This window comes from Acipenser ruthenus, chromosome 1 (assembly GCF_902713425.1).
Source record: "Acipenser ruthenus chromosome 1, fAciRut3.2 maternal haplotype, whole genome shotgun sequence".
NCBI lineage: Eukaryota > Metazoa > Chordata > Actinopteri > Acipenseriformes > Acipenseridae > Acipenser > Acipenser ruthenus.
The window spans coordinates 15,146,523-15,165,352 of NC_081189.1; the positions used below are offsets into that span (position 1 = coordinate 15,146,523).

At 39.0% G+C, this 18,830-nt stretch overlaps 1 protein-coding gene across 3 annotated transcripts; it reads right to left on the reverse strand.

Moving 5' to 3' along the window:
- Positions 1–541: 541 nt before the first annotated feature.
- LOC117403999 (complement component C6) lies at positions 542–18,285 on the reverse strand. 3 transcript variants are annotated; one of them, XM_059008975.1, is made up of 18 exons: positions 18,182–18,285; positions 16,483–16,679; positions 14,602–14,758; positions 13,749–13,893; positions 12,302–12,443; positions 11,751–11,889; positions 10,974–11,180; positions 9,521–9,761; positions 8,966–9,088; positions 8,330–8,496; positions 7,051–7,276; positions 6,438–6,609; positions 6,073–6,190; positions 5,573–5,705; positions 4,710–4,901; positions 3,176–3,263; positions 1,364–1,602; positions 542–1,059 (listed from the first exon to the last, which is right to left on the reverse strand). In XM_059008975.1, exons 2-18 carry the CDS (start codon positions 16,626–16,628, stop codon positions 893–895), a joined length of 2,802 nt encoding a protein of 933 aa, XP_058864958.1. In that variant the 5' UTR covers positions 16,629–16,679; positions 18,182–18,285; the 3' UTR covers positions 542–892. The 3 variants fall into 3 exon arrangements, with proteins under 3 accessions (XP_058864958.1, XP_058864833.1, XP_058864892.1); XM_059008850.1 differs by having other exon boundaries at positions 3,176–3,266; XM_059008909.1 differs by having other exon boundaries at positions 3,176–3,266; positions 16,483–16,675; positions 18,182–18,220.
- Positions 18,286–18,830: the final 545 nt, after the last annotated feature.

Consider the following 18,830-nt stretch of genomic DNA (forward strand, 5'->3'; position numbering starts at 1 on the left):
ACCAGAATTATTCCAGGTTTAAAAGGCATGCCATATGCAGACAAGCTTAAATAATTGAATCTATTCAGTCTTGAACAAAGAAGACTATGCAGTGATCTGATTCAAGCATTCAAAATTCTAAAAGGTATTGACAATGTCGACCCAAGGGACTTTTTCGACCTGAAAAAAGAAACAAGGACTAGGGGTCACAAATGGAGATTAGATAAAGGGGCATTCAGAACATAAAATAGGAGGCACTTTTTTACACAGAGAATTGTGAGAGTCTGGAACCAACTCTCCAGTAATGTTGTTGAAGCTGTCACCCTGGGATCCTTCAAGAAGCTGCTTGATGAGATTCTGGGATCAATAAGCTACTAACAACCAAACAGGCAAGATGGGCCAAATGGCCTCCTCTCGTTTGTAAACTTTCTTATGTTCTTATATGTAAGTATGACCGACCTCACTTTATCCCCTTAGCAGGGGATTTCATAAGATTAGTTTGGTTTACAGGTCTGATTGTATGTGATTCTGAAAACCGTAGACAAGAATAAAATACACGATGTGTGATCAGGAAAAGATCAAAGATTTTTATTTTAAAATCTGAATGCAAAACAAAACTAGATAACAAAGCATAGTGAAAGTACCCTTCTGCGTTCAGGTATATTATGTTCCAAATACAATATTTTTATTTTAAAATGGTATTTAGTGTGATGACATTCTTTCGATTTGGTTATTAAGCCAATAACTGAATGTTACACCTCAGACCTATATAGATTAAGTACAGTATAAGTAACCTACTGCTACTATGGCTGAAAAAGCATATTGAGATTAGAGATGGAGATCCAGTGAATATGGTAAAATAATTGCAGACCTTGCAACAAGACAGATCTTGTCCTGCTCCACACATATATCATCAGCATTTCCCATCATGCACAAGTCTCACTTCCAGTTTGGCACATTTCATTGCTCCCACGAAGCACAGATTCAATGACCGTTTATTTTTCGTTGTCCCTGTTTCAACACAGTAGAGTTTTCCGTCCTTGGGGCAGTTGTATGGCAACAGGCACTCACACTTTGAGTCTGGGGGGAAAAAATGGGTATGAGCATTTAAATTGCATGTATGCTGTGTAAAGCATGACAATTCAGTATCTATACAATGAACAGAAGAAATGTCTTATGATGGCGTATACACATTTTCAAACCAATGCAGCAAGACTCTCACCAGGAGTTACAAGCTTGCATAGAAGAAAACGTTCAGGCATCTATATATGAAAAGGTACGAAATCAGTATGCACACTACAAGCTTGCACACATCATGAAAAAAAAAAAAAACCTTTAAAAAATAAAATAATCTTTCAATCCTCATAAAATTAAGAATCGTTACATGTGCATGTTTCCCATTCGTAGCAGGTGTCCAGCCCACAGGACTCGTGCTTCTCACTCTTATCAGCCAAGCCGGCCCTGAATTCAGCCCACTCAAGGGCGGCTCCATCTGGACAAGAACCTTCACTGAGGAACTGCAGCTTCTCTCCCAGACACCTTTCAGCGTGAATGGCACAAGAGGATTTCAGCAAAGAAAGACCCGTTTTTCCATCAAATATGCAGATATCTTCTACAAAGGAGCTAGAAAGAAAAAAATAATGTATGTAAAAAAAATGTAAAAAATAATGTGATATCTTGTAACAATTGTAAGTCGCCCTGGATGAGGGCTAATAAATAAATAAATAAATAAATAAATAAATAAATAAATAATAATAATAATAATAATAATAATAGAAAGAGAAAACAGAAAACCAAAAAAAGGTCTGTGTTTATTCCTCTGTATTGCTACAAATGGTTTTACATTCTATCACATATAATAACTGTGATATAAGGTCTGCTATAATGCATTAACTCTATGGGGTCAAAGCTATTTTCTGTTGTTAGATTTGCAGGTACATGGTATACATGAATTGAATGCACACACACTAGGCTTCCATAAAAATAAAGTTAAATAGTCTGTGACTCGCTCTGTTTAGTATAGATAATAAAAACCACAGGAAAAGAGAAAAGCTTTTTAGAAAAACCCATTCTTTATTGTTTATAAAATTTCTTTTAGCATGACCAGCTCAAATCACATAGTGTACAATCAAACTTCAACATATAGAGAACATGGGAAAAAATTGAATAAATTGGATAACAAATAAAGGAATTATGGCCATATATACAAAAGGGACCAAAAGCAACCAAAAAAAAAAATTGAAAACTGCACCAAAAAAAAAAACACATTCAAATTATTCGTGCCAGGGACCCTGGTCATGTGATGCAAGATGGAGCTATTCACTGTGGCTGAAATAATCGCTTTTACAAAGCTGCTGTCAGCCACAGCTCACACTTCTACAAGTCGGCTTTCTCTTCTTTTTCTCTCTCTAGGTCTTTCTCTCTTCAGCTCTTTCTCTCTTCACTCTGTTCTCCTTCTCTCAGTCCGACCCTGGGATCCAGCTCTCAGCTCCTTTTATAGGAGAGCTGGAGGGAGGCGGTGCCCGTTCCAGCCAATCCAGAACGGACACCTCACCCTGCTGGAAGGTTCCATAATGACAGCTGTTTGGAAATCCCCCAGCCCAGGTTCCTCAGTCTGGGGATCGGAACACTCTAGATGAAAGGGGGCGGGGCCCCAGTCTGGCCACGGGTAACCTTGCTGGATGGAAAGGTACAGGCTAAGTTCTCCCGTTCACTCCAGCGTGCTGACCACGCCTGGACCCGCGGAGTGCGCTCTTCCGTGTTGTTAATAAGCAGTCAGTGCGCCGGCCCTGCCCATCTCCCCAGCCTGCCTCAGGACCCACCGTTACAATATATTTATCGGAACATAGGTCCTTGTGCTTTCGATGTCGCCATTTCTCTTGTTTTGTAAGGATTTTGTCTGAAAATGTTTATTTACTGCTCCGAGGTAGGTCTGTCTTACAGTAGAGCAGCAACACTGCAACACACTTGCATTCACGGCGCTCTCCTGACATGATCCAATACCAGAAATACACAAATAGGACCTCGCTTTGAAGCTTAGTCTCCTCTTTCAAATGGTGTCTCTTACAGTGCCTGAGTAAAAATATTTAAAGGGACAGGTCGCCGGAGGGATTTTTAATATTAGGCGTACCCTAAGATTGCGCAGAAAAATAAAATAAATAAATAAATAAATAAATAAATAAATAAATACACTTACCTACAATCTTGTTCAGGTGACATGCATACACAGTTAGAACCATCTCGCTTTTCTCCCAATTTGCATTTGGCATCAGGAACAAATGTTTCTGCTGTAGAAAAAATGTAGAATGCAATATATATATACACACACGTAGATAGATAGATAGATAGATAGATAGATAGATAGATAGATAGTAAATATGGACTGGATAGGAGGTGTATAGTGGGAAACTTTGGCCCCCGAAGGAAAAACTAGTTACCAACAGGGGACTATAATGCCCGACGCCGCAGGTAACTGTAGTTCTCCCCAAGAGGCTTTTAGTTTCCCACTATGAGCTGAGGTCTGCAGTCCATATTTGTATTATAAATCACTCAAGAAAGTCATGTTTTTGAAGTCCATAGCGCATAGTTGTGAAAGTTTATTTGGCATAGAACTGTTCATCTGACTTTCTCACTGCGGCATAGAATTCTCGGAGTCCATTGAGTTTGTGATGATTGTATTTGTTTACATTGTCGAGTTGGATTTGTTTGATTTTAGGAAGTCAGAAAACACTGAAAGCAAAGTTTTTATGATGATTTTAGTGTTTTCAGCATCTTTGTTTTGTAGTATATTTTCTGTTGTCCGTCATTTTGCTTTGTTGTGTGTAGAGAAGGAGTTTGTAAAAAAAACTGTTGACTGTAAGCAGCATCACAGGGGCAATAGTTGGTCATGTGATGAGGTTTTAGTCAATCACGTGTCAGAATTTCTAAGGTCTGATTCATATATATATATATACTGATGCACAAAAGAAATGCAACACTCAGGTCTAATGGATTTAATCAAATATTTTAAACAGAGATATCAAACAAAATCACAGAAAATGTGAACACAAATAAAGATCAAAGAATCATGATAAGTTTTTCAGTATGAAACGTGACACACTGTCAAAATGAAAACATTACAAAGTTAGTGTCGGGTATGACCTCCCTGAGCATTAACACAATCCTGGCAGTGTATCTTTCGCTGTTCTTGCATTAATTGAAATCATATCTTTTCGAATGGCTATTTATACAGATTCTTAATCAACTAATTTTGGCAATTTTAACTCAACTCAAACACCAAACACAGCGCACCTGGTGTTTTTTATGAAATCACATGACTTGAGCTCAGTATTTTGTTATCCCAAGGAACAATACAACTCAAACAATCAACAAACCTATCTGCTCACTATTTAAAATGTAAATAACATTATGTATGTGCCCAATGAGCTATTGATGTAAAACTGACTGTTACGTTTTAATTGTGCATCGGTATACACACTTTTGAATAAGTTGTCTTGTGATGTGTTATTAGTTATTTTGGTACAGTCTGTCCATCTCTGGGTTGATAAAGCAATGTCCAGAATGGTTGGGAGTAAAGTAAATTGATATCATATACTTTTCTTTTAAAAACGGATTGAACCTCAGTGTTGTGTGGTTGCAGTAGACTTGGGACATGCATTTAAAGGCTTGTGAACAGTAAAAATGTATCCAAATGAAAACAGCAATTTTTTAGAGAAGTAAATTTATATTACCTTTTTCGCAAGTTATTTGGCTATGAACCTCAGGCTCCCAGTCTAGATGCTGTGCACACCTGTAAGACCTGGTGCCACTGATTCGAAACCCTGGAGCACAGCTGAGGTAAATGCCTTCTCCAATGTTGTAGTCTTCTTTGAGTGGAGATATGGAAATTCCACTGGCAACTGCTGGTCTACTGCAAGACTTTTCTAAAGAAAAGAAAAGTCTTATCATTCAGAAAAGTCCAAATACTTGACCAGTGCATGCATAAGCATGAGAAAAAGTGTTGGAATGAGAAAAAAAATTGGTGTAATTACAACAGGTACTTGAATACTCTTTGAGTCAGGCTAGGCATGTGTGCTGCTCTATGATGCTCATTGATGAGTGTTCACTGTTTGTATTTGTTTGTAAAGGCAGTGGCATGTTTGGGATATGTATATCTATGCCTGAGAGTTTGACTGAATAATGACAAATAATAAGGAAATAACACATCATAAAATAGTGCTGTATGTATTGGTTGAATTCACTCTTTGGCGTAGATGCAAAGTGACTTTAAAATATAACACATATGGGTATATTCATTCAAAGCACTCAAGTCAAAGAACTAAACAGTTCTCTGTAAAAGCAAAACCATGAAAATGTGTTAAGCAACCTTTGCTTGCAGGTTCTTGTGTCTATAACCTTTTCAAATTTTTTTTTGCTTTGTTTGGTTTTTTGGTGAAAATGTTTTCTATTATAAGTTTGAGAAAAGTGAAATCACACAACATGATCGAGTTATATTCAAGTAAGGCCAGTAAAGTAAGCCAATCAAACAGACAATTGCAAACACCATCAAACAAATCAAGCTGTTCTATATGTTAGCTTCGTTTTAGTGACATACTTAGGCACTCCACAGATTTCTGATCCCAAGTTCCGTCAGGCAAGCATCTGAAGTATGGGTATCCTTCAACTTCATAGCCAGTGAAACAAAGCACTTCCACCTGTTCACCAAATCCATACAGCCTTTCCTTTGTCTGAAAGCAGAAAAAACAAGACTGAGCCTATCTGACAGTACAGTAGCAATTGCTCTACAACACTCAAAAGAGATTTATTTTTTTCAAATTCGCCCAACCTGCACCAGTTGTTATCTTGATCAACCAGGTAACAATTTATTGTATTTTGGGAATGCCCCTTAGTGGCTAATTCTCTCTTTTCCCTCGGAAACTGTAATTTAAGACAATGCACCACTGAACTGAAGCATTTTGCAGCCAATACACTTTTAGAAATACTACTTTTATCATTTTGTGCAATGGATTTGCATGGGAACCACAAGGTCACAGGTTCGCTGACCTTCTTCGCTGAGCCAAACCGGGAGGAATGGTGAATTCATACACATCTTACCCTCAGGTAGCTGTTAGCTGGTGGTTTTGGTTGTGAACACCCAGGCTGGTCAGTTCCTGGTAACAGTTCTCCCTCACCCTCAATTTTAAATTCATCGTCATTTCTACACGCAGCTCCCCTAAGAAACAATGAACAGAGCTTGCTTGGGTGGAACATGTGGAATCCAATGCCTGAGACCATACATTACAGCTCAGTTAAACAGTCTTCCCTGATTATGATAACAGTTGGTGTTGAGACATTTAGTTTTTAAACATGTATTGATTGTTCGGTTGAGATTTACGTTATACTGGACTGTACAACTCCCTTTTCCACATCACATGCCTCTTGAATGCTTGCCATTGTAGCCCATTATTATTGTGTCTTACTGGTCCTGGAAAAGAGAGATGGTACAGTCTGCTTCTTCCTGCTGGTCTCCTGCACAAGCTTTGCCCCCGTTCATTGGAGAAGGGTTGTTGCACTCCCGTGTTCTTCTCCTCTTCATGGACGAATCACAGGCACTCCACGGGGCCCAGCAGCTCCAGTACCCATCCACTGCATCTGCAGCGATTAAAACAGAGATCAACGTCAACCACCAATATGACCAATATTTTAACCATACCTAATTACGACAGAAAACATGATTTGGTTTTCACAATCAGGACAACCCAGTTTCTGTTTACTTCTGTCTCTTACACTGTGACAAACTGCCAAAGCAATACAGTAGGAAGCCTCACAAGCACTTACACATTAACAAACAAACATCAAAGCAAAACCACATTTAGAGTCTCTACCCCTGTCCCAAAGGTGCATTTCTGCAAACTCAGGTCCCAGATAATGTTTTCATTTCACCTGACGTGAGGTAATGGATCCCAAAAAGAGTGGATCAACAGAGACTGGTTGGCAGTGTGTTTTTAACAACAGCATTGCAAGTTATTAAAGTCGTTACGATGTCTTGGCATAAAGTGCTTTTCCCAGGATGAAGAAGCTGAGGTGCTGTACTTGAAGTGTAGTCAGAAGCCCGTTTCTCGCAGTTGTCCCCATAGGTTCCACTCTGGCAGACACACATGCACTCTGTGCCAGACAGCACAGGCTTGCCATTGTTCGGGCAGGGATTGCATTTGCAGGAGTCGAAGACCTCCAGGTATTCCATCAACGCTCTTTCCAGGTTCTGCCTCCTCGTCATGGCACAGGGGAGGCCCCGCACCAGATTCAGAATGGGGGCAAGCTGGCAGAAAGAAAAACGTTCAGAGAGTTTACCCTTATTAGGCCGTGCCTGATTATGATAATATTTGGTATTTGTATACAGATGTAAATCCCCATGTTAACTTATCTGTCCATAGCTATAAAGTCATCAAGTTTAAAATGCACAATTTGGTATGTGAAACAGAAAGGATGTTTTCAAGGTTTATCAAACAAGCATTAGATTTGGCATAGTTTATACTTAAAGGGTACATATGGACCTTTTTATTTTATTGTGTTACATGTTCCCATGTGTTGCTACAACTGTTTACGTAAGGTGTGTGTATTGTTTTAATTATTATTATTTTTTTTTACATTTTGACCACTTTTTTAAACTTTTAAATTGCATTCCCTGCCTCAAGATGGCTTCCCATGTACCCGCATGGACCTCTCAGAACTACATTTCCCATCATCCTCCTGCTCACATATGTAACTGAGATGGATTTACCAGTGAGCAGGAGGATGAACACAATAAAATAAAAAGGTCCTTATGTACCCTTTAAGCAATAATACCTGGCATGAAGGGCAGTGCCAGAGATTACAGACAATGTCTCAACACAATCTTGACCTGTTATTAGCACAAGCCTACTCGTATTATTGTTTATTTAAAATGTTCATGATTCAACATCCCATACCACTATAATACCATTACATGAGGTATTATAATGTAACAATTGCACAACCTTTAATCCAAAAATTAACATTCTGGTAATTACCATAGTATACTGCAGCATGGTATAGCACATATTTATATAACAAACTAAATGGGCTACATTGTCAAAGCTATTTACTCCAAATAGTCATTTAGCTCATATATTCAAGAAGGTAATAGTTACCAAACAAATAATTACCAACACAGGCATTTTATTTAGGGACTACTTAAGGAGTCTGTTTCTTGTTTATCTTAGAATTGCCACTGGTGTGTTTAACTTTCTGAGAAAAAAAACAAAAAAAAAAGCTTTGATAATCTAACCCAATGTGTACAACTGCCAATATTTGCATGGTAAATTCAAAAGCAGGATTTTATTGTTTCCCTAACCTTATAATTCACAATGGTTGGGTTGTCTTTTACTGACTCAATCCAGTCCTTATGAATGGTACTATTTGGAAGGACTTTGTTTTTTTCCCAAGCCAGCGCTGCAGCATACTCTGTCCTGCCGCCTTTTACCATTGAAATAGACTTCTGAGATGACTTTAGAAAAGAACCTGGGGATAGTAACACATGACAGCTGAGCAGCTTCAACACAGTTTGGTTCCTATTTTGCACCTTTATTATTGCAATGCATATTTGCAATTTGTGACTCTAAAGGTCCTTCAGAGCTTACTGTTCCCAGACTACCTGACTCCGTAACTCGCATGCACAGCATACTATAGGTCTAGGCCCAAATGTGCCTATATACAGTACCTGCAGCTATGGGCACAATTACACGCATCTACTCAAAAATATAGTTATTTCATTCAAACACTTTATAAGATGAACTGGGAGCTCAACCAATGGGTCAGTCAATGTGTTTTGCTAGCTCCAACTACGTTGCTAATTTGTTTTTAAAGGGAAAATCTGCATTCAGAAGTAGTAACATCAATTAATAATATCCAAAACAGCTCAAGAGTTAATATACGGTATTACCTTTTTTGATGCAATGAATTTAAAAAACAACATTTGATTTAATCTCACCTTCATACTTTTCTGACATCTTGTTCCAGGTGCACGTTTTTTTTACAGTTTTTTTGGGGAATATGAAGTACACCTTTGTGGTTTCTTTCACTATACACGCACTGGCTTCGGAGTCTGTAACACCTGAATATTGGGACCAAGTGAAATTTCATAAATAACAAGTATATGTAATACAAACCCAGCCCCCTCCATGACTGCAAATTCAAAACTAGATCTATCAGTATGACAAAAAAGTATCATGACGTATATATATATATGTCAACAATACCGGTATGTACAGAATACTATAGAATATGAAATGGCAATGAAGAGTGAAAATTGGATACTTGGTAAAGACCTAGATGTCTTTAGGTAAGCAAGAGAAGTGTTAGTATCATGGTAAAGTATAATAAAATCAGTGATTTACAGTATGTGAAATAAATTCTTGTGTTCAAGATACTGGCAAAAATGTATAGTGTGAAGTGTAGCTTCACATTGGCATTTGACAATGCCATAGAATTCAGAGAGATTGTGTAGTGAGCTCCCAGCAGCTACCTTGATTGTATTCCCACTCACCTGAATTCTTCAGCTCCTCTCTGTCATACTGGTAAAGGAGGTCATAGTGGCCACCTAATGTGCCTGATGTGAAGTAATGGGTCCCAAAGTCCTGAAATATCCTGCTGTATAAAGCGTAATTGTAGTCCAAGGGCAGACTGCTCAAGGCTCTCAAGAATGGGCCGGATAGGTGCAGGTTGGCCTGTTTCATTTCGAATGTTGACACTCCAACCACTTGATGAACTCTGAAGAATTTTGAATCCTGCAAAAAAAGAAACACATTGCCCCACAGTAATGATTCAACAAATGTGTTTTGTCTTTACTTACTCCAAATAATTTGAAAGGATGATTCATTTAGAAGTGGACGATGGCATGTCAGTAGCGTTTTATGCAATGTGGATTGTGGCAGGGAGGAAGCCTGGCAAGTGTAGATAGTGTGTGTGTGTGTGTGCATGCATGCGTGCGTGCGTGCGTGCGTGCGTGCGTGTGTGTGCATCTGTATGTGCATGCGTGTGTGTGTGCATGCGTGCGTGCGTGTTTGTGTGTGCATCTGTGTGTGTGTGTGTGTGTATTTGTTGTTTTGGTGTTGGGGTTAAAGAAAGATGAATTCACTTTGAATGTAAGTTTGGCAGGGATGGGGTTCAATCTATCCCTGTCAACAATCCCATCGGGAATGATTCGGAAATGATTCGGAAGTAGCCACATGTATATAAGGAAAGCTAAATCCTTTGTTTGGTGGAGGAGTTCAGGATGAGTTTGTGAGTTTGTCCTGCGTTTTGTAAGTTCAGTGAAGGTGAATGCCCAGCCTGAGGTATTGCTTGTGTCTGTGTTATTTTGTTTGAACCTTTTATTTTGGCCCTTGTGTCCTGTTTTTTTTTTTTTTGTTGTTATTGTTCTGTTTTGTTAATTAAAGTGTGCATCCTTGCTCAAAACTGCAGCTTTCTGTCTCTGGGTCTCTTTCCTGCTGGTAAACAGCCTCGGCCGTGACACTACCCTGCCACAGGATACATAAATATACTGTTTTTCCTCCTTTCAGGCTTATACAATGGAATGTATACAGCAAGAAAAGATTACAAGATCATAATGTTGTTCTAATGTTGCAACACACCTCTGAATTTGGTGATTTGAGCCCACCTGATAGACATATTACACATTACACATGGACACAATATATTAAAACACCTAATCACAGTCTGTCCCATGTTTATACATTTCACAAACACACACACACACGCACACGCACGCACACACACACACACACAGTGCAATAGTATAGTAAATGTATCTATTCAGGACATTATGCAGAATAAAATTATATGTATATCACAGTATGATGTCAACATTTTTCAGTATATGTGCACAAGCATTGCCATTTGTGCACAAGCATTGCCATTTGTGCACAAGCATTGCCATTTGTGCACAAGCATTGCCATTTGTGCACAAGCATTGGGGTTTTGTACGGTTTTTCACTCACCATTTGTTGCGAGGCTTTGACAGCTGTTTTGAAGGATGAAGAACCTTGTGAGCGTGTACGGGAACTACGGGCGTAAAAGATTGGAATCCATAAAAAATCGGAACTACGTGAGCTGAACTGACCGCTGGTGGAGCGTTCGTTAGCCAGCTCCACTGGCTCACTGTAGGTGGGCTCAGCTTCATTCTCATAATCTTCCACGTGCTCGATCTGCGCAGACAAACAAAGGCCTCATGCACAAATAAAACAGAGAGAGCGTGCTTCCTTTTTTCTTTTAGAACTGCGGTTGAATAACATAACTATTTTCTAATATGTATTGACTATTGTTCTTGTTGTTCAGATTCACTGCATTTCACGTTTTGTCTCAGTCATCACACCGTGGTAGCATTTTAAAGTTTAAAGCAATCGGTGGTCTCAGAAACATGTCACCCCATCTCCCCTGTCCCCAGTAAATGGAAGAAATATGACATTTGTTCAATGTGGTATTTCTTATTGATGTATCTCTGGTTGCACTTTACATTGTGTCTCTAATTACAGTGTATTTACTTGATAAATACATGTGTACTTACACATAATTTCAATGTTATTATGCATAGTTGCAATGTACTTAATGTGTAAATGTTTTTGCAAGATAAATGTTTGTACACAATTGTATCAGGGGGATCGGTTAATTGTTACACTGGTGTACCAGTTCTACTCTTAGAGACAGGACATTTTGAGGCCACACGGGTCCTTTAACTTGAGATTCAATAGTTTGTTTTGTTGTTGTTTTTTTTTTACCTGAAAAACGACACTTTCTAGGTTCTCAGGTATCCTGTAAGTTTTCCTTTTGTCCTTGCTTTTTATTGTGTTGCAAACACCTCCATAAAAATTGTTCTCAAGGACATCCCCTCGAATCTCTTCTGCCATGATATCAAATCTAAAGGAGAGACATTTAAGACAGGTTTATTTCACGATATTGGATTCTGGTAATAAATATAATTTTAAAAGTTATTCACTTTCATTGGGTTTCCAAATCGTGTGTTTGTTTAAATACAGTGCAGTTTGTTTAAATACACGTCATAAACAGTCCACAGCATGATTGATTCATTTAACAGGCTTTTTTTTTATTAACATTCAGAGTAGGATAGGTGTAGTGAGCATTAAACTATTTTATTTTAATTCTATTTTAATGAAATGCCGAATTGCATGTCAATAAAAGATAGCACACAAAATAAAGATGTGCCCTTTGATTTCTACACAAAGGGTGTCATGTTCAACCACAAACACACAACCCCACACAGGTACTACATGTAGAGTGAGTTTCACTAGTAAGTGTAAATAGTTCTTACCCACTGCCCATGAGCTGAACGCTGGGGATGCTGTCGTATCTGTGGTTACAAACCTTCTTTCCTCTCGCACAGTGTTTCTCATCCGACAGATCTCCGCAGTCATCATCACCATTACATTCCAATTTTCGTGGAATACATCGACCTGGAACCCAAAAGGAGATGCTACATTTTGTTAAAAAATGACTGCCGTTCCCGCTATCATTTTTGTCTATAACATAATAATTTTTATACAGCAAAATTTGAAAGTCACTATAAAACATCTTTCTATTATCCTGGCAATACCAGAGTTTAATTCATACACAGTCAATATCAGAAAGACTTCATATTCAAACGGAACAGAACAACATATAAACTAAAATGAAAATTAATTTAAAAACTCAAGGGGCTCCTGAGTGGCGCATCTGGTAAAGGCGCTCTGCGCGGAGTGCAGGATGCACCCTATAGCCTGGAGGTCGCCGGTTCAAGTCTAGGCCATTCCACTGCCGACTGTGGACAGGAGTTCCCAGGGGGCAGCTCACAATTGGTCGAGGGTCGCCAGGGTGGGGAGGGCTTAGGTCGGCCAGGGTGTCCTCGGCTCACTGCGCACCAGTACCCCTGTAGACTGGCCGGGTGCCTGCGGGCTTGTCTGTAAGCTGCCCAAAGCTGCGTTGTCCTCCGACACTGTAGCTCTGGGTTGGCTGCATGGCGGGCCTGCAGAATGAAAAGAAGCGATCGGCTCACAGCACACGTTTTAGAGGACAGTGTGTGTTTGTCTTCGCCGCTCCCAAGTCAGCGCGGGGGTGGTAGCGGTGAGCTGAGCTTAAACACAACAGGCCATTTCAAATTGGGTGAAAAATGGGGTCAAATCAATTGGCGACTTGTAACGCTAGGGTTCTACAATCCATTGAACTGCATGAAACAGCAGAACACCAGGACGCGAACCTGCGAGCATGTGGTTAAAAGACAAACTCCTTACCAGTCAACTAAAGAGCAAGCTCTCCAGTCAAGAGGGTGTACGTGTCTTATGCTGATGGCAGTGTTATAAACCCATCAGCTGCTAGCAGGGGGATCATTACAGGCTATTAAATTTTTAAAAAATTTAAAAAAAAAAAATGTCAAATTCCCTATTAAAATATTTGTTGGAACTAATGTATTTTCAGGCATAGAAAGATATTTAGTAAGCAACTTTAACCAGCCTGGCCAGCGACGCTACCCTTTCACATTACAAATGCATTAAGCAAAGTAAAATAGCATATAAGATCTTATGGTATGGTAAAGCATATTAAACAAATGTCAAAGCATGATGAACTATGGTAAATGCAGTGTATGACCTCATGAGTGTCTTTGCGCTCAAGTGGGTTGGGGAGGAAAACCTTGTGTCCCAACAGATGATTGGAGGACACTGCCACTGTACCTTACTTTATAATAGCTTTTTCTAGATAAGGCGGTTTCCACAGTTTTGTCATACCGTTGTCACAGGAGAACTTTTTACTGCAGTCCATCTCTTCTATTTTGCAGAGTTTATTCGGGTAACAAACCCTCCACTCGGTCAGAGTGTCGCTGCAGGACTGGCCTCCAAACTGGCTGGGGCGCACCACTAACCTGGTTCGAAACTGTAACAAATGCGGGTGTTTTAACATTTCTACTATTCACACACAAATGGGAAAGTCAGTGTAGAAATAAACTGGAAAATACATTTAACATCTCAGACAAATTGAGAAATCTTTCAAAAAAAACTTCACATTGGATATTTGATAATGGACACAATAGTATACCCTTAAAGACACTGATTTCAATGTCTGATTGGACTGGAAACTAGATGTGCAAGACCAAATTTACTTTGCAGCAAAGGGTTACATTTGTAAAACCATACAGGTACTGTTTATTGGAGCCCTTTCTGTTATTCAAACCAGTCGAAATCAAATTTCCGAGCAGGCTTTATGTAACTAATTATAATATAATACTTTTTTTTTATTCTTTTTTTTTTTACTTTGAAGGATGTAATTGTTGCTCTAATATTTTCATAGGTTGTTCCACTAGGTACTGTACTGTATTAGAACCAGAAAAAGTGGGGCAGAAATTAGCTGTATGACAATAACCAACGTGCTATTATCAGGAGTTCCTCCCCATGGACTCCCATTATATTCTGTGGTGATAATAAGGAGGGTGTTATTAACAGGCGTGATATTAGGCATGGGGTGGACTGTAACTCCACAGCATGTGCTACGTGCTTCAAACACTTTACTGTATAAATATCGGTAGCATTTTGTAGTTTATTGAAATGAATCTTAGAAAAGTTTCATGCCGTTTTTTCCGTTTACCTGTTTATTAGCACAGGGACTGCACTCAGACCAGGGCCCGTAGTTTCCGAGCTCACAGTTTATTGGGCAGGCCTCCTGGTTGCAGGCTCTGCTCTCTGAAGTTTTGCACAGCCGGTTACAGTAGTTCTTGTGGTAATAATCGTCATAAACCATTTCCCTTGGGAGAAAACAGCACCATAGCTTAAACAAACCAGCTCATCGTTTTATCAAAAGATGTTCATTTGTATCATCCTTGTAAAGGGCTACCATGATAGAAATGGGTGTTAATCACACAGTTGCTTTTGACATGTTTATAATATGCATTACTATACAGCTCTGTTCTGTACCTTTTTGGTGAATCCTTTGCATGTTACACTTTATAAAGGGAGGCTTATGACTGGGGTCAAGGACACAGTACAACATGAGCTGCGTAGGCTGATTTAAACAGGTTATAAGTCATTAAAGAAATGAGAAGTTTCTACCCTTGCCTTTTCTTAATCCATCGCAGTGGACCACAGTTGGCCCCTATCCATCCTTCAGCACCAACCAGTCTTCCAAAATTGACATCCCTACATTTTTAGTGCTGTACATGACAGTACTTTAATCATTTTCAACAGGACTACTGTATACATATACTTGAATTGAGTTGAATTGATAGTGATCTTATTTATTGAACTTGTAAATGTACCTCTTCAGCTCATCCACAATTAGTTTACCTTTACGGAAATATTCAAATAGTAAATACATTTTATAGTATAATAATGTACGATAATTGTTTTTCAACAGTGCAGGATTACCATTTGTGGCTGTGTAAACTTATCTTATTGTATTTAAAATGTGATACCTTTTTACAGCATGCTAAAATAATTGTATATCCCTGTGACAGAGAGCGAATGAATCCTAATCAACAATCTCCCTCCTGACCCGTGAGGGCATTGTATAACCGGAGCAGAGTGCCCCGGAATGGATGGTTTGGCAGTTCATTCCAGGGTCAGTCGGAAGCCGGCCATCCAGGAAGGGGGCGGGGCCACGATACCAGAAGTCAGCGCCTTAATGCGGTAGGCGATGTGTCAGTCACGGATTGGAGGAGATATGATTGGCCGCGCCACCGGAGGGCGTGACAGACATATTTAGTGGAAGTGGCCCCGGTGATCTGTTTCTCCATTTTGGTTATGTTGTACTGTCTGTCTATTTAACTGTGTCTTGTTTGTCATTGTAGACGGCTAAAGATCCGGGAGCTGTCGTTGTCAAGCCAGCATTAAACCCGGACTGCACTGCACCACTGTAAAGCAGTCGTTTCACATTCACAACACCACTTGAACCCAGAACACTCACTGTTGGACTGGTGAACGTATAGGTGTCTTAAAGTGGGTGTTTGTTATTATTATTTTGGGACTGAACCCCGTGGTTTTGCTGACTACACACATCATTGTGTATAGTCAGTGTTATTATTTAAAAGCCTTAATAAAGCTTTGTTATTTACCCTTGGAGCTGTTGTTCTTGCACTGCATCACCTCTACACCTGTGCACTACCAACCACTTTGCCATAATCCCCTTCGGTCACAATGTTTTAAATGTATTTATGTATTTACTTTAATGATAAAACTGTTTCTGGAACTCTATGAGGTACGAGAAATTGCCCTTCCAAGACTGAAAAAACGTATTTGCATTATATGTGCATTATAAAGTATACCACAGTACAATGCACACAAGAGATTGAAGGGGGTATGTTAAACATCTGATAATATTATATTCAAAAACTGAAATACAGGAACCTTTTCTGAAATTCAAAGGAAGGAACTTTAAAATCAAAACAAAAAACAAAACCTTTACTCCTTTAACAAAAGATTTCACTGTCGATATTAAGAAGATTAAAGGAGACGAAGGTTAACTGTTGCTCACCTTTGCCTGTTTTGAGTTCCATAGTTGCAGGTTTTGGAGCACCTGGTCCATGGTGTCCACGGGTACCGATCGCAATAGCAAGCTAGCCCTCCACCAATGACGAGATTCAGAACTAGCAGGAGGAAGAGAACACGCTGGTCTTCCATGGTAGCACACAAGATCTGAAACAGTCCCAGAGGACTGCAAAAGCGATCTATCTGCAAAATAAAACAACCACCATGCAGGCAAACATCTACTGTACATTACAAATATCAATCGTGTACAATACTGGGGAGTGGATTCCCTGAGTTCCCTTTACTATCTCGACTCGACAAGTTCCTTCCAGTCCTGGAAGACGGTGGATCTCTCGTGTTTTTTTTTTTTTTTTTTTTTCTTTTTCTTTACCGTGAATAAAGTGCAGGCCTATTTTGTCTTTTACTCTACATCAGAGGAAGGCAACCCCAACAGCTCCATTCCCTGATCTTATTCAAAGCATGTATTAAATTAAGCCAAATACCCCCCTGACCTGGTCAACTGGAATGGAAAGCCGCCCAGTTCCCTAACCCTGCTCTGTGGGGTTGTGCATACCTGTACCATCCCATAAAACAGCTTTATTCACCATATATAAATTACAAAAAAAACAGTAAAAAGGTCCTATGGTAAACACAATATTTTTACTAAATTTGCTACTGTAGAAGAATAAAAAGTTAGCATTTGTATTACTTTTATTTATAACATATCTATTATATATTTTCACTTGTTGCCTACTGAACTGCAAGCTTTAACAGCCCGCAAGGAGCCCGTATTTTTTTTTTTTTTTTTTATAATAATGAATTGTGGACAACAGACTTATACAATCAGAGGCAATATAGTGCATAGTGCCCCAAACATTTTTAGGGTTTGTCTAAAAATCAACTGCATTCACACTGCTGCCTACATTGTTTATGTGCAGAGGAAGATATTATCCTGCATTTTGATCATACAGCACAATCACAATTAGCATTATTTTTTTTTTTGTATAGCATTCTCACTATTGCCCGTTTTTAATATGTAACAGAAATGAGCACACTGGAAATTAAACACAATTATTATTTTGTACCTTGCTGAAACAGACAAGCAATGATGTATATAATCGCAAGTACTTCAACCTTTTCAAAATTGTAGACCAGCACACAGTCTGGGAAAGACTCCCAAATCTGCGGTCCCCTCCAGTTGTATAGAAAGGATTACTCAGCGCATCGTAATTAACTAATGTAATACACTAATTTGTATATCTATGCCTGTTTTCATTTATTTTCCTGTAGGAGACTGTGACATTGTTTATTACTGGTAGAGTATTAATATTATGTTTGTCTTTCTGTAAAGTCACTTTGTGCTGAAAGAGTTAAAGAGTTCATCAAAATTCTTCCGTTGCTTTTTTTGTTCAGCAACATGTGTTACATTACAGACACGTTCAGTACAGTGCCATAATGATACGTAGTGTTCAGTATATGAAACTCCAATGTTTTACAATAAATAAGGCAACACGTGAAACTTGAATTTGCTTTTTTAGGTAAACACAAGCGTCTTTAAATACGTATAGTGAAAACGTTTCTTACAGTTTTACTAAATAGAAACACCACTGCTGTATAGTTATGTATAACACAAAATCATTCCTGTAGGTGTTTCAGTAACCTTAACAAAGAAACAGAAGAGAGTTTAAACAAAAGCTCGGACTCACCAAGGTATGCAACAGATCAGTTGGTATCAGAGATTCAACAACGTCTTGACAGCCTGTATCTGTACAATATTAAGTTAGGAGAGCTTCTTCAGATTGCAAAGGAAGGGAATCTAAATCCCACCCACTAAAGCAGGATAATAAATCAAAGCCACTGTCTTTAAACAAAAGTGTTCAGCCAGGGAAATGATGTGTAAGATCAGTACAATATCATTACATTGTACTGAAGTTGTAATTTGTAAATAACATCATTCATTTGGGATGGGGAATTGGGTGGGGGAGAGTTCTGTGGTTAATTGTCTTCTTCTCATATTCAGACACAAACACTATTTATTGGAGGGATTTGGAACTGTTCAAACAAACACATAACTGAAGAACAACAAGGGAAAGGATGGTATTTAATGGTTTTCCAGCTGGCCCTGCAAACTCTATCATTTACAGACAGCTGCAGTGTTTCTAATGCTGCTAAGAAGTTTAACTTTAATATAACTGTGTTTCAAGGTTTCTGTGACTAGAGCACACAAGACACAGCTTGTCACATTATGGAGCAAACTTCTACAGGCTTTATCTGTCATAATCTCGCTTGGGTCCAGAGTGGTGCTTTGCAACTTCAGGAACTCCTGGGAGCCTGAATGGACACGTTAAGCAGCAT